General features: G+C 44.9%; 2 protein-coding genes across 2 annotated transcripts; both read right to left on the reverse strand.

Moving 5' to 3' along the window:
* Positions 1-8393: 8393 nt before the first annotated feature.
* Positions 8394-14195, reverse strand: LOC128850247 (uncharacterized). The gene is made up of 2 exons (XM_054053240.1): positions 14070-14195; positions 8394-10582 (listed from the first exon to the last, which is right to left on the reverse strand). The coding sequence occupies exon 2, from the start codon at positions 10294-10296 to the stop codon at positions 8845-8847; it is 1452 nt and encodes a 483-aa protein (XP_053909215.1). The 5' UTR covers positions 10297-10582; positions 14070-14195; the 3' UTR covers positions 8394-8844.
* On the reverse strand, positions 10297-14142 carry LOC128850213 (uncharacterized). Its single transcript, XM_054053197.1, has one exon. The coding sequence runs from the start codon at positions 13651-13653 to the stop codon at positions 10297-10299; it is 3357 nt and encodes a 1118-aa protein (XP_053909172.1). The 5' UTR covers positions 13654-14142.
* Positions 14196-16026: the final 1831 nt, after the last annotated feature.

The raw sequence follows: 16026 nt of genomic DNA on the forward strand, positions 1-16026 counted from the left end.
CCCTAAGCACTTCATCCACCCATTCCTTAAACACCTCCAGGGAAGGTGAATCAACCACCTTAGATGGGCACAACATCAGCCAGCCTCCAGTCCAGTGGAACTTCCCCAGTCAGCCAGGACCACTGCAAGATGATGGAAGGGGGTTTGGAAAGGACATCCGCCAGCTCCTTCAATACTCTTGGGTGGATCCTATCTGGCCCTATAGACCTGTGGGTGTCTAGCTGGGTAAGCAAGTCTCTAACCACCTCCTCTTGGATCATGGAAGCCTCATTCTGCTCCTCTAACTCCTGGGTTTTTACGCAGGGGGAACAACTTTCCTTCCTATTGAAGACTGAGGCAAAGAAGGCATTAAGTACCTCAGCCTTGTCCTTATCCCCTGTCACTGTTGTTCCTTCTGCATCCAATAGGGACTGAATATTCTCCCTAGTCCTCCTCTTGTTGTTAATGTATTTGTAGAAAGATTTATTATCTTTCATAGACTTAGCCAGTTTGATTTCTAGTTGGGCCTTAGCCCTCCTGATTTTTTCCCTGCACGATCTCACTTCCTCCTTGTAGTCAACCCAAGATGACTGTCTCTTCTTCCAAAGCTCAAGGACATTCCTCTTCTTTTTGATATCTCTCAAGATCTCCCCACTCAGCCAAGCTGTTTTTTTCCCCTGACCGCTCCTTTTACGGAACATGGGGATGGCTTGCTCTTGAGCTGCTAGGATTTCATTTTTTAAGAGTGCACAGCATTCGTGGGCTCCCTTGCCCTGAAGGACTGTCTCCCATGGGACTTTGCTAACCAGCCTTCTGAACAGTCCAAAGTCTGCCCTCTGGAAATTTAATGTGACTGTTTTGCTAATCCCCTTCTTCATCACACCTAGAACTGAAAACTCTATCATCTCATGATCGCTTTTTCCCAGGCGTCCTCCAACCGTCACATCCCCTACAAGGCCTTCTCTATTCACTAACAGCAGGTCCAGGAGGGCACCCTCCCTTGTCGGCTCAGTCACCAGTTGTGTGAGGAAGTTGTCTTCCACACACTCCAGGAACCTCCTAGACTGCTTCCTTTCTGCCGTATTGTACTTCCAGCAGATATCAGGAAGACTGAAGTCTCCCACAAGGACAAGAGGTAGAGATCTAGAGACTATACCCAGCTGTTAGAGACTATACCCAGCTGTTTAAAGAAGATCTCGTCAGCTGCTTCTTCTTGGCTGGGTGGTCTGTAGCAGACTCCCATCACAATGTCTGCCTTCTTGTGGGCTCCTCTGATTTTAACCGACAGGCACTCAGTCCCTTCCTCACTGTAACTGAGCTCAAGGGTATCAAAGCACTCTCTAACATAGAGGGCTAGACCACCTCCTCTCCTACCATTCCTGTCCCGCCTGAAGAGTTTATACCCCTCCATGGCTGCACTCCAGTTATACGAGTCATCCCACTGTTTCTGTGATAGCAACAATGTTATAGTCACCCTGCCCTACGACACATTCCAACTCCTCCTTATTGCCCATGCTGCGTGCATTGGTGTAAATGCACTTCAACTGTGCTGGCAAACCTTCAGCCCTCATAAAGTGAATAGAGTTCATTTCCAATTGACTGGTCCTTGGAATAACTAACGTCACAATGCCAGTTTCATCCTTACTGTCCCCAGGTGTAGTCGCCCCCACTTGCTCTAAGATGATGTACTGGAGGTCCTCTGCAGCAAACCATCTCTCAGTTACTGGAGTCCCACTTCCAGGCTCACTCCCGACTAGCCAGGTCTCATCCCCTTCCCCCTTCACATCTAGTTTAAAGCTCAATTTAAGAGTCAGGCAAGATTTTTAGTAAGGACTTTAGTCCACCTAGCAGACAAGCGTGTACCAAAGCCTGGGGGTAGGAGGGTCACCCCATGATCAAAGAACCCAGTTTCATAGAATCATAGAATTGTAGAATTACAAGGTTGGAAAAGACCCACCGGATCATTGAGTCCATTCATTCCTAACACTCCCTAAACCATGTCCCTAAGCACTTCATCCACCAGTTCCTTAAACACCTCCAGGGAAGGCGACTCGACCACCTCCCTGGGCAGCCTAATCCAGTGCCCAATGACTCTTTCTGTGAAGAATTTTTTTCTGATATCCAGCCTGAACCTCCCCTGGTGGAGCTTCAGGCCATTCCCCCTTGTCCTGTCCTCAGTCACTTGGGAGAAGAGGCCAGCTCCCTCCTCTCCACAACCTCCTTTCAGGTAGTTGTAGAGAGTAATAAGGTCACCCTTTATCACTCCCCCTATTCAACTGGATAGGGAAGAGAAAAATATAACAAAAAGCTCGTGGATTGAGTCAAGGACAGGGAGAACACTCACTAATTGCCATCATGGGCAAAACAGACTTGACTTGGGGAAATTAATTTAATTTAATTTATTATCCCTCCCTTCTTCTTGGGCTCAACTTCACTCTATCTCATCCCCAGAGCTTGAGGCCATTGCCCCTTGTCCTGTCCTCTGTCACTTGGGAGAAAAGGCCAGCTCCCTCCTCTCCACAACCTCCTTTCAGGTAGTTGTAGAGAGTAATAAGGTCTCCCCTCAGCCTCCTCTTCTCCAGGCTAAACAACCCCAGCGCTCTCAGCCGCTCCTCATAAGACTTGTTCTCCAGCCCCCTCACCAGCTTCGTTGCTCTTCTCTGGACATGCTCCAGAGCCTCAACATCCTTCTTGTGGTGAGGGGCCCAGAACTGAACACAGTATTCAAGCTGCGGTCTCACCAGTGCCGAGCACAGAGGGAGAATCACCTCCCTGGACCAGCTGGTCTCACCATTTCTGATCCAAGCCAAGATGACATTGGCCTTCTTGGCCACCTGGGCACACTGCTGGCTCATGTTCAGTTGGCTGTCAACCAACACCCCCACGTCCTTCTCTTCCGTGCAGCTTTCTAGCCACTCTTCCCCCAGTCTGTAGCACTGCATAGGGTTGTTGTGCCCCAAGTGTAGGACCCAGCATTTGGCCTTGTTGAACCTCATGCCATTGGCCTCAGCCCAGCAGTCCAGCCTGTTCAGATCCCTTTGCAGAGCCTCCCTACCCTCCAGCAGATCCACGCTTCCACCCAGCTTAGTGTCATCTGCAAACTTGCTAAGGGTGCACTCAATGCCTTCATCCAGGTCATTGATAAAGACATTGAACAGGGCTGGACCCAGTACCGAGCTCTGAGGAACTCCACTTGTGACTGGCCTCCAGCTGGAGTTAACTCCATTTACCAGCACTCTCTGGGCCCAGCCATCCAAACAGTTTTCAACCCAGGAGAATGTGCGCCCATCCAGGCCAGTGGCAGACAGTTTCTGAAGCAGAATGCTGTGAGAAACTGTGTCAAAGGCTTTACTGAAGTCCAAGGAGACTACATCCACAGCCTTTCCCTCATCCAGTAGTTGAGTCACTTTGTCATAGAAGGTGATCAGGTTAGTTTGGCAAGACCTGTCTTTCGTGAACCCGTGTTGACTGGGCCTGATCACCCATTTCTCTTGCATGTGCTTCATGATAGCACTCAGGATCACCTGCTCCATGACTTTCCCCAGCACTGAGGTCAGACTGACAGGCCTGTAGTTCCCTGGATCCTCCCTGCAACCCTTCTTGTAGATGGGCACAACATTAGCCAGCCTCCAGTCCAGTGGAACTTCCCCAGTGTGCAGATGCAGTCTCTTCTGGTTGTTTTCCAGCTTTCTGCATTCCAATGCCCACTTCTGCTAGCTGGCTCCTTCGTAATCATTCCCAAGGTCTTCAAGGCAAACAGTGCCAAGTTCTAGAGAACATTCCCAACCCCCCTGTCTGCTTTTGCTCATCAGCGCAGTTTGTGAAGAACTGCAGTCCATGGGAAGGTCACATTGGAGAGATTTGTGGAACACTGTCTTCTGTGAGAGGGACATCACACTGGAGCAGGGGAAGAGCATGAGGAGGAAGGAGTAGCAGAGACAATATGTGATGAACTGACCACAACCTCCATTCCCCATCCTCCTGTGCTGCTCACGGGGATGAGATAGAGAAATCAGGAGTGAAGTTGAGCCCAAGAAGAAGGGAGGGATGGGGGAAAGGTGTTTTAAGATTTGTTTTTTATTTCTCATTACTCTAATTTTATTGGTAATAAATTAAATTAATTTCCCCAAGTCAAGTCTGTTTTGCCCATGATGGCAATTAGTGAGTGTTCTCCCTGTCCTTGACTCAATCCACGAGCTTTTTGTTATATTTTTCTCTTATACTTTCTCTTATTACTCTCTACAACTACCTGAAAGGAGGTTGTGGAGAGGAGGGAGCTGGCCTCTTCTCCCAAGTGACTGAGGACAGGACAAGGGGGAATGGCCTGAAGCTCCACCAGGGGAGGTTCAGGCTGGATATCAGAAAAAAATTCTTCACAGAAAGAGTCATTGGGCACTGGATTAGGCTGCCCAGGGAGGTGGTTGATTCACCTTCCCTGGAGGTGTTTAAGGGACGGGTGGATGAAGTGCTTAGGGACATGGTTTAAGGGATTGTTAGGAATGGTTGGACTCGATGATCCAGTGGGTCCTTTCCAACCTTGTGATTCTATTATTCTATGATTCTATGATTCTATCTCCTTCATCGCCACAGATTAGTGCCCCACATGAGGCTCTTCTGGGTGAATGCGCAATCCAATGGGTGAGTTTGTTTTTTACAAAATTTTTGTGGCCACATTCCTTAAACAAGGAACAGTAGAACCATTGAATGGGAAAGCTATGGGATCATATTGCAAAGGGACAAACACTTTTGCAAGAGCACAAGATATATTTGAAAGTATTGCAACAAGTTTTGTACACCGCTGGCTATAGAGTAACTGAAAAAGATTTAACACAATTATTACTACTGGTAAAAGAGCATTGTGACAGGTTTCTGGCAGATGGTTCTTTTGATAGTACTGTTTGGGTGCGAGTAGGGGAACGCTTACAGGCACATAAACCATCAGGTGCTCAAATCCTGATTCTGTTTTTGTGACATGGCGATTCTTATACTCTGCATTAGCACAGCTCAAACCATCAGAGGCTATTCTTAAAAACGATAGAGATGAAAGCCAAAATATACATGATCAATTTAAAAAAGCCCCAAATGATTCTGAGACTGAAGACCCTTTTAATCCTGGGCCAGTTAATCCAGAGAATGAAGTAGACTTATACCACCCATTATCCCCTTCTGCTTTGTCGAAAACCTCGCCTCCACCGCCGTTAACTCCTACACTGCCCATAGCTCCTACTGATCCCTTTACAGAGGAGTCAACAGAGGTAAAATCAGTAATGCAGAAGTGTAAAGAAGAAACTATGAAACAGGGTGATTTCAATTTTGCCTTCCCTGTCATACATGATCCAAACTGGCCTCCAGTTTATGAAAATTTGCCCTACCAACTTTTCAAAGAGCTTAAAAAATCTGTTACGGACAATGGAGTACAAATGCGTTCACTGTCAGAATGATAGAGGCAGTAGCTACGGCATATATGATGACACCATGGGATTGGAAAATATTCATGAAAACAGTATTATACTCAGCGCAATATGCCATTTGGCAATTAGGATATAACGATTTAGTAACAGAGCAAGTGATGGACAATTTGACTGCAGGAATGCGAATTCATCAGGATACGCTAACAGGTACAGGACAATATATAACTATATAAGCACACACAGCCCTTGATAGGCGAGTTTTTGAACAAGTCTCATGTATTGCTGTAGCCGCATGGAAACGAGTGCCTGACTCTCAACAACCTACAGGATCTTCTGCAACAATAAGACAAGGTTCTCAGAAGCCCTATATGACCTTTATACATAGATTGCAAGGGGCAATTACGAGGCAAGTAGATGAACTTGATGCTGCTAAAACCTTGTTATTTCAATTAGCTTTTGAAAACAAAAACACTGACTGTCAAACAGTACTGTGAAAGGAAAAGTGACTGACCTCGGAGAATATATTAAAGTATGTCAACATGTTGGAACCCAAACTCACATGGTATCAGTTCTCGCTGCTGCATTATCTCAATTGCAAATTAACTTTAACAAAGGCTTTACTGAAGTTCAAGTAGACTACATCCACAGCCTTTCCCTCATCCAATCAGCAGGTCACCTTGTCATAGAAGGTGATCAAGTGAGTTTGGTGGGACCTGTCTTTCATGAACCCATGTTGTCTGGGCCTGATCACCTGGTTCTCTTGCATGTGCTGTGTGATAGCACTCAAGTCCAGTCTGCAGATGGGTCCCTCTGTTCCTTTTAGAAGGGAATCCCCTAAGACCACAAGAAAGCAGAAAGTTGTTCCCTCTGTGTACAAACCCAGGAGTTAGAGGAGCAGAATGAGGCTCCCATGATCCAAGAGGAGGCGGTTAGAGACATGCTTGCCCAGCTAGACACCCACAAGTCTACGGGGCCGGATGGGATCCACCCAAGAGTATTAAAGGAGCTGGCAGATGTACTTTCCAAATCCCTTTCCATCATTTTCCAGCCGTCCTGGCTGACTGGGGAAGTTCCACTGGACTGGAGGCTGGCTAATGTTGTGCCCATCTACAAGAAGGGTTGCAGGGAGGATCCAGGGAACTGGGCCTGTCAGTCTGACCTCAGTGCTGGGGAAAGTCATGGAACAGGTGATCTTGAGTGCTATCATAAAGCACATGCAAGAGAACCGGGTGATCAGGCCCAGTCAACATGGGTTCATGAAAGGCAGGTCTTGCCAAACTAACCTGATCACCTTCTATGACAAAGTGACTCAACTACTGGATGAGGGAAAGGTTGTGGATGTAGTCTTCTTGGACTTCAGTAAAGCTTTTGACACAGTTTCTCACAGCATTCTGCTTTGGAAACTGTCAGCCTCTGGCCTGGACAGGCGCACATTCTCCTGGGTTGAAAACTGGTTGGTTGGATGGCTGGGCCCAGAGAGTGCTGGTAAATGGAGTTAACTCCAGTCAGTCACAAGTGGAGTTCCTCAGAGCTCGGTACTGGGTCCAGCCCTGTTCAATGTCTTTATCAATGACCTGGATGAAGGCACTGAGTGCACCCTTAGCAAGTTTGCAGATGACATTAAGCTGGGTGGAAGCGTGGATCTGCTGGAGGATAGGGAGGCTCTGCAAGGGGATCTGAACAGGCTGGACTGCTGGGCTGAGGCCAATGGCATGAGGTTCAACAAGGCCAAATGCCAGGTTCTGCACTTGGGGCACAACAACCCTATGCAGTGCTACAGACTAGGAGAAGTCTGGCTAGAAAGCTGCACGGAAGAGAAGGACGCGGGGGTGTTGGTTGACAGCCAACTGAACATGAGCCAGCAGTGTGCCCAGGTGGCCAAGAAGGCCAATGTCATCTTGGCTTGGATCAGAAACAGCGTGACCAGCAGGTCCAGGGAGGTTATTCTCCTTCTGTACTCAGCACTGGTGAGATCGCACCTTGAATACTGTGTTCAGTTCTGGGCCCCTCACCACAAGAAGGATGTTGAGGCTCTGGAGCATGTCCAGAGAAGAGCAACGAAGCTGGTGAGGGGGCTGGGGAACAAGTCTTATGAGGAGTGGCTGAGAGCGCTGGGGTTGTTTAGCCTGGAGAAGAGGAGGCTGAGGGTGTTAGCGTAGAGACAGACACATAACCAGTCCAGGTAGGTTATATGTGGTGCTTTATTTCGAGGCCCCGGGAACCTGGGGTATACCCAAATCAGGTTCCAAAGCCATCCCGGCGCGTCCGCAATTTGATCCTAAAGTGTTTCATAATCTAATGTATATTCAACAGATTACATCATTTTTCATGCATATGCATTCGAAAATTGTCTCATCATTTGTGGACACCTGCATTTCTTTATCTTCGGTTAACTGCCCTTGGTATGCTTCTGGCCTTCACAAATGTAGACTGTGTTCAGATAAGGTTGTTAGTGAAAGCGTAGGCTCTGCTCGGATAAGGTTGTTAGTACATTCTTTCTAAGCACTCCCTAATATCATACTTGTGAAGGTTATATGTGGTCTGTGAGAAAACTGTCACTGTCTACAGAAACAAACGAAGTCTGCACAAACTTAACTATAAAGATCAACGAAGTTAAAAGCTAAATACAATACATGTCAATTGCCAACTACAATCTATATAACCTATAATTCTAGTCTTACTTAATTAAACTCTAATTCTTCAGCTAAATTAACATTTTTCCAACATTTCCCCCCTTTGAAAATACTTCACTTTCTGCAAGTATTTTCATTTACACAGCTGTTTCTTGGTAAACCGGCGGGAGTGTTGGGTATTGTGGGTATTCTCGTGTGATGGCTCCGATGATTCTATGTGTCCAATTGCTTCTACGAACAATTTCTTTTCGGATACACAGATATACTAAACAAATTGCGAGAAAGATAATCAGGAGGGTAAATAGTGTTTCAGCCAGGGATTGAATCCAGCCAGTAAGATGAATTCCCAATCCACCGAACAGCTCCCCGATCCAGTTATGACTAATTACCTCCTTTTCTCCTTCAGCCTCCTTTTCTATTTTCCCGAGTTGTGAAATATCATATTCTATGTCCGCAGTTACATTTGGTATATGTACACAGCAATGATCAGTCCGGTCTTTGAGGTACCCGCATACTCCATGTTCTTTTAGTAGCAATATATCTAATGCCATTCTGTTCTGCAAGGTCATTTTGGTTGTGGCCTGCAATTGCAAATTTAGATCTCTGAATCCTTTCTTGGTTACTCTAGCTAGTCTTTCAGTTTGTCCAATTAAATCATAAATCATTTCCCTATTACGATAAGCAGCTACCTGAGCAAAAAGAGATTCCAGCGCCCAGCCTACTTTAACTCCAGTTGAAGGTTCTTGCCAAATATCATCTATATCTTCAATATCATTGTTTATGTCTCTTTTAGTTCGAATCTGTAAGGTTTCTAATCCACCTTAAAAAGGGGATCGCTTCCAAATCGGGCATAGGGTAGGTAAGCCTAAAGTTATTTCCCGTACTGGTCCTGTCACTGGGAGGTGGGTAGTCCAGGTTCCATCGTTAGCTGCCCATACAAAGTTACCCATACTATGTATTGTCGAGTATCTGCAATCTGTTTCTGGGATTGGTATTACTTTTCCGTTAACTTTCAGATCTCGACATGAACATCCTGTTATTAAAGCTATTCTTACAGGAGGGATTGCTATTTGTTTAGGGTCTGTGTCACAATCAAAAGTCTTAGAGCAGTTCCACCATGAAACACTCTCAATGATATCCCGACTGACCTTGTTAGTTGCCAGTAATGCTAAATCATTTGTGACACTCTGTTTCCCTGTCCATCTGAAACACCAAGGTGTGTCACCTCCATATTGGAATTTTTGTAAGATGCTAGTTGACCAGACAGAATCCCATTTTGTGTTTATCTCATCCTTTTCTCGGCATACCCACTCCTTCCTCTCCTGAGGGGCTATGATTTCTTTAACCACATCATATGTACACCATCCCACGTCTCCAAAACTAAACATTGAATTACTTTGGACAAATTGATGGTTTAGTAATTTGTAACAATCCTCTCGCCTTCCTGGCAATTTCCATTGCTGCTTTATATACTGTTTTTGTTTCACCTGTAACACTCTCGTTTCTTGTTTGCATACTGTATTGTTCCCTACATTCTTTGGGAATGGAAAAGTCATTATTCCCCATTTTATTGGTTCCCCTGCTGTTTTCGGCAGGGGTAAACATGCTGTAATTCTACTAGTATTCTGTATTTTTGCAAAATCTTTGATTAAGCCAATTATCAGGTTTTCTTCAGGATCACCCCGAGGTATATTCATTACCTGGGGCAGTTGGGTTGATTCTATTGCTCGTTTTACTCTAATTCTAGTGATGTTTATTTCACTGTATCCAGAAGCAGTTTCATTTTGGTATTGGCATCTATATGCCCCCATATCTGATTCATCTACTTGTTTAATAGTCTGAACTAACATTCCTCCTGATCTTAATTCTGTTAAATGCCTGTTATCATTAGGGATTTTCTTCCCTTTCCTTGTCCATCCAAACTCCCTAGGTAGTGGATCATCCAATAGGCAATAGATAAGTATATCACTGTCCAGAGGAATCTGATAGTATGAATGTCCTGCCTTTATCCCATGATCCTGAAGGGGGTTACGTAAACAGAATTTATTTAATACCTTGCCTCTAGAGTTCTGTTTTCCCTTTAATTTCCATCCATACCTGTCTAATTCTAAATTCCTCGGGACAGTGTTTTTGAACTTGCAAAACAGAGTGGCATTTTGTCCAGTGACAGATTTCATCATTTCCTTTTTCTGCGGAACCTTTACAAAAGTGATAACCATTAGGGATGTCAAAGACCAGGTTACAATTAAGGTACTATACACAAAGCACGACATTTATCTGCTTTTCAGTCTCAGTTTTGTTGGTCCAAGAGTTTCTACTTCCCAATTTCTAGGAACCTTTTTCACTCGGGTATAATGAATCCAAGAGTCTATTCCTTTTACTTTTACCGCGGTAAATGTTGTTAGTAGTACCAAGTATGGTCCATTCCACCGTTCTTTCAGTGGTTCTTCATTCCAATCTCGGACGTAGACCTGGTCTCCTGGTTCAATTTCATGTACTGGATTTTCTAATGATAACGGACGGTTCCAGATCAGGGCACTTCGTAGTCGCGTCAGAGTTCTACTGAGAGACAGTACATAGTTATATACATCTTGATTCCCTTTTATATGCACATTTGGATTTGGTTGCAGCGCCTCATATGGTTTCCCAAAAAGGATTTTATAAGGGCTTACTGTCATCCCACTCCTTGGCTTAATTCTTATCCTTAGGAGTGCTATTGGTAACGCCTGTGGCCATTGAATTTTAGCCTCCTGACATATTTTACTGATCTGCCGCTTAATTGTCTGATTCATCTTTTCTACTTGCCCGCTTGACTGTGGTCTCCACGGTGTGTGGAGATTCCAAGAGATTCCTAGCATTCTGCTTACCTCTTGAACTATAGTTGCTACGAAGTGCGGTCCCCTATCTGAAGATAGGCCTAGGGGTACCCCAAATCTTGGAATAATCTCCCGCAGCAGCCATTTCACTGTCTCCTTAGCTTGGTTGGTGCGACAAGGACAGGCTTCCGGCCATCCAGAAAAGGTGTCAACCCCAACTAACAAATATCTGTATCCTTGACTTTTAGGTAATTCTACAAAATCAATTTGCCAATAATCACCCGGTTCCATACCTACTCTGATATGTCCCATTTCTATTCCTTTCCTAACCACCGGATTGTTCCTCAAACAGATTTCACATTTTGAATTTATTGACCTTGCCATTGTTAACATCCGTGTTGAGATTATGCTGCGCTTTAGATATGCCACTAAAGCTTCTGCTCCCCAGTGACATTTCTGATGTTCCGTTTGCAAAACTGTCCGCATAATAGTTGTTGGTACAATTACTTGTCCGGTTGCAGTTAGGTACCATCCATCTGAACCCAACTGGGCCTTCAGTAATCTGGCTAATTTCTCGTCCTCCTCCGAGTACTTCGGCTTCTGTGTTAAATAATTTTGTAAAGGGCTTACCTTCATGGGTATTAAGGCCATCATATTTGATACCTGTCGTGCAATCCGTCGAGCTGTCCGGTCTGCTAACGCATTCCCTTCAGCTATTTTGGAATCTCCTCCTTGATGTGCCTTACAGTGCATGATCGCCACCTGTTTGGGTAACTGTACAGCAGTTATCAAATTCAGAATTTCTTTTTGGTATTTTATATTCGTACCTTGTGAAGATAGGAGTCCTCGTTCTTTCCATAGTGCTCCGTGTATATGAACCACTCCAAATGCATATTTTGAGTCCGTCCATATATTTACTCGTTGATCCCTGCTCAATTCCAAGGCTCTCGTGAGAGCTATTATTTCTGCTCGCTGTGCTGAAGTTCCTACAGGAAGAGCCTCTGCTTTTATTACCCTATTTTGTGTGGTTACCGCATATCCGGCATATCGTGTCCCGTTTTCTACATAACTACTTCCATCTGTAAAAAGTTCTTGATCAGGCTGTTCAAGTGGGGTATCCTTTAAGTCAGCCCTTGTTGCATGAGTGTGTTCGATAACTTCCACACAGTCATGTTCCAAAGGGCCGTCTTCCATGGGTACTCCTAAGAAGGCTGCTGGATTTAACAAATTAGTTGTTTTTAAACTTACATCATCTTGTTCAGTCAGTACTGCCTGGTATTTCATCATCCTGCTAGGGGAAAGCCAATACCCCCCTTTTTGTTCTAGGACTGTTAACACCATATGAGGCACATATACCTCAATACGCTTCCCCAAAGTCAGTTTTCTGGCTTCTTGTATCAGGGTCACCGTTGCCGCTACCGCTCTCAAACATGATGGCCAGCCAGCACTCACAGGGTCTAATTGTTTAGAAAAGTACCCTACTGGTCGTTTCCAGCTTCCTAACTTCTGTGTCAAGACCCCTAGTGCCAGCCGTTGCCTTTCGTGGACAAACAACTGGAAGTCCTTAGTCAAATCTGGCAGGCCTAATGCTGGTGCCTTAGTCAGGGCTTCTTTTAATTTCTTAAAGGCCTCCCTCTGAGGTCCTTCCCAGATGAAAGTTGGTGACTTCTGTGCCTCATACAGAGGTTTTGCTATAAGTCCATAATCCAGTATCCATAACCTACACCAGCCTGCCATACCCAAGAATGTCCTTAATTCATGTAAATTTTGAGGCTCTGGAATCGCACAGATTGCTCTAATACGATCCATTCCTAGTCGTCGTTGTCCCTGTGTTATTTCACAACCCAAATATAATACAGTTGTGCAGGCAATTTGAGCTTTCTCTTTTGAGACTTTGTACCCGTTAAGGCCTAATTGGTTCAAAATTCCAATTGTCACCTGGATACATACTGATTTGTGTTCTGTTGCAATTAAAATATCATCCACATATTGTAGCAGAAGATATTGTGACCATGGTACCTGAAATTTCTCCTGCATTGTCCATGATTCCAATTCTTTTGCCAGCTGGTTCCCAAAAAGCGTTGGACTGTTCTTGAATCCCTGTGGAAGCCTTGTCCATGTTAACTGCATTTTTCGTCCATTGTGCGGGTTCTCCCATTCAAAAGCGAAGAATTTCCTACTATCTTTGTCGAGAGGAATACAGAAGAAGGCATCTTTTAAATCAATTACTGTAAACCATTTGTATTTCTCCTTCACAGATGTTAACAATGTGTATGGGTTAGCTACTACCGGGTGTATATCTTTCGTGATTTCATTAATAGCCCTTAAGTCCTGTACCAATCTATATTCTCCATTTGGTTTCTTTACTGGGAAAATTGGGGTATTATATTCTGATTCACATTCTTCTAATATTCCAAATTTTAAAAATTTTTCAATAATTTTCACTATCCCATATCGGGCCTCTAATTTGATGGGATATTGTTTTATTCGCACTGGTTTCTTTCCTTCCTTCAATTCTACTACTATCGGTTGAGCCATTTTCGATTTCCCTGGTATATCAGTTTCCCATACTGTAGGGATCACTGCCTCTTCTACTTCTCTGGGTATTTGAACTTTTGGATTTTCCTTCAACACTAGTATCTGTCCTGACTTTGATTCTGGAACTTGCATAATCAATTCTCCATTCTCAAAGACAATTCTCGCATTTAATTTCGATAACAAATCCCGTCCCAGCAGGGAGATTGGACAATCAGGCATATACAAAAATTCATGCCATATTTCCTTTCCCCCAAATCGTAATTCTAGGGGTTGCATGAATGGCCGGGTTTCCTCTTTCCCTGTGGCTCCCACTATTGTAGTTGTCTTTTTCCCTATCTGTCCACATAAATCATTTAAAACCGAGTATGTTGCACCAGTATCTATTAAAAATTGCACCTCCTTTCCCCCTAGCCTTACTTTCACTAGGGGTTCATTCTTTCCTGATCCTAGTCAGCTCTGATTCTCATAGTCTCCCAAAACCATTGCCTTGGCTACTTCGGTGTTTCCAAATGGGTTTCCCGGCTGCAAACTCTGCCTCATTCTGTACGGGCACGCATTCTTCCAATGTCCCTCCTGCTTGCAATATGCACATTGGTTAATGCCTAATCTATTCAGCCTTGGTCCTAAGTCATTAGGCAAGCAATTAAATCCAGCCCCCCTTCCCCGTCCGCGCATCGAGCCTCTTCCTCTACCTCGACCTGCAGGGTTGTGCTGGCCTCTGCCCTGCATCACCGCCAGCAGATGTCGCTGTTGTCTTTGAGAACTCTCCCTCTCACGGTTATTGTATACTTTCCAAGCAGTCTCTAATAGCCTATCCAGATTACGCAGCTCCACGCCCTCCAGTTTTTGCAGTTTCTTTCTAATATCATCCTGCGACTGCCCTAAGAAAATCAGGGCCAGCTGCACCTTAGCTTGCTCTGTTTCTACGTCTAAATCTGTGTATTTCCTCGCCACCTCTTTAAGCCGCTCCAAAAACGCAGATGGGGATTCTGTTTTCTCTTGCCTGACATTATATAGTTTTGACCAATTAATTGTTTTTGGCATAGCATTTTGTACTCCAACAACTATCCATTCCTGATATCTCCTCAGATTACCCATTCCTCTCGCAGTATTATAATCCCACATGGGATCTTCAGTTGGAAAATTCTGATCAACTGTCCCTGTGACAATCCCCTGCCTAATGTCTTCTCTAACTCGCTCGCGCACAGTTCTCAACACCATTTCCTTCTCTGTGGAGTCCATTAAAGTATCTAGTAATACCTGTATATCATCCCAATCAGGATTTTGGGTTTTCAGAATCATCTTTACAACTCGTGCCACTTTACTCGGGTTCTCCCGATAAGTTCCAGCAGATTGTTTCCAGAGCATCAGATCTCCTGGAGTGAAAGGTACTTTAACACACACGGGTCCTTCTGCCCCAACCCCCTGCCGAAGCGGTGCTAATATAGCACTGGGTGCCTGCTGTTTAACTTGAATATCCCGTTGCCGTGTTCGGTGGGATACTGGGGTAGTGGAATACTCTTGTTCTTCTATTTCTACCTCATCCTCCCCATCACCTTCTACTCCAGTATCTCTGGGGGCTAGTGGGGCCGACGGTGCCACTAATGAATCAAAATCATCATCCTCCTTATGCTGCAAAACATTTTCCACTGCCAGACATTTCATACATTTCTTCTCAGTCACACATCCCTTACATTGCTCATCCGATTTTGTACTAACGACCATTATCCCACACGCCTTCTTCCACTCCTCTTTCCCTCTCAAAATGAGGAACAGTTCTACATATGGTATCTCATCCCATTTGCCCTCATGCCTACAAAACTGCATCAATTGTAGGATGGTACTATAAAGTTCCATTTTCTGGCCAACGAACCTGACCCTCTAAATCATACTGTGTCCACCATACATTACAATACTCAACCAATTTCCTTTTTCGCATTTCTTGCCCAAACTGCCCCTCTTTCCAATGCATCAGAATACACCCTAACGGTGATGACTTAGGTATCGGTGGCATTTTATAACAATCCAGACCAGTACCAAACAACAAACTAAACGAACTTCCACGTAACAAATAATACAGATTACTGAAAAATACAAGATCAGAACACTGTTGCCGAACCTGCAAAACAAATAATACAGAGTAGGAATGATACGGGTAACAAATAATACAGATTACTGAAAAATACAGAACAGATGCAGAACAGATCACTGATGCCGAACCTGCAGAGCTTTCGCTGCTGTCTTACGGACGGCGCCTAGGCTTTCCTCTGGAGCTCCCTAGCCCAACCAAGCGAAGCTTTCGCCGCGTCAAACAGGCAGGCTTTTACCAGACAGATTCAGAAAATATGGTACCTTTCCGATTTGGGCACAGGACCCGTAGGAAAATTTAGCACTATTCTCAATTAGGCAGAAGACCCGACAAAGTTGGTACCATTCCCGATAAAGCACCGTGTCTTACCGATAGCCCAGGTCCGTCGGGGGCAGCGGAGGTCGGCTGCAGTTGATGGAGCTCCCCGAGAATCACTCGGTGCCGGCTGGAGCGAGATCGATGCGGGCCGCCTCAGCAATGCCCACGAGGTCCCATCTGGGTCGCCAAAACTGTTAGCGTAGAGACAGACACATAACCAGTCCAGGTAGGTTATATGTGGT

The sequence above is a fragment of the Cuculus canorus genome, chromosome W (assembly GCF_017976375.1).
Source record: "Cuculus canorus isolate bCucCan1 chromosome W, bCucCan1.pri, whole genome shotgun sequence".
Taxonomy (NCBI): domain Eukaryota; kingdom Metazoa; phylum Chordata; class Aves; order Cuculiformes; family Cuculidae; genus Cuculus; species Cuculus canorus.

Coding starts and splice junctions, on each gene's coding strand:
- LOC128850247 (XM_054053240.1), bottom strand. CDS start 10,296: ATGTCGTGCTTTGTGTATAGTACCTTAATTGTAACCTGGTCTTTGACA.
- LOC128850213 (XM_054053197.1), bottom strand. CDS start 13,653: ATGCAACCCCTAGAATTACGATTTGGGGGAAAGGAAATATGGCATGAA.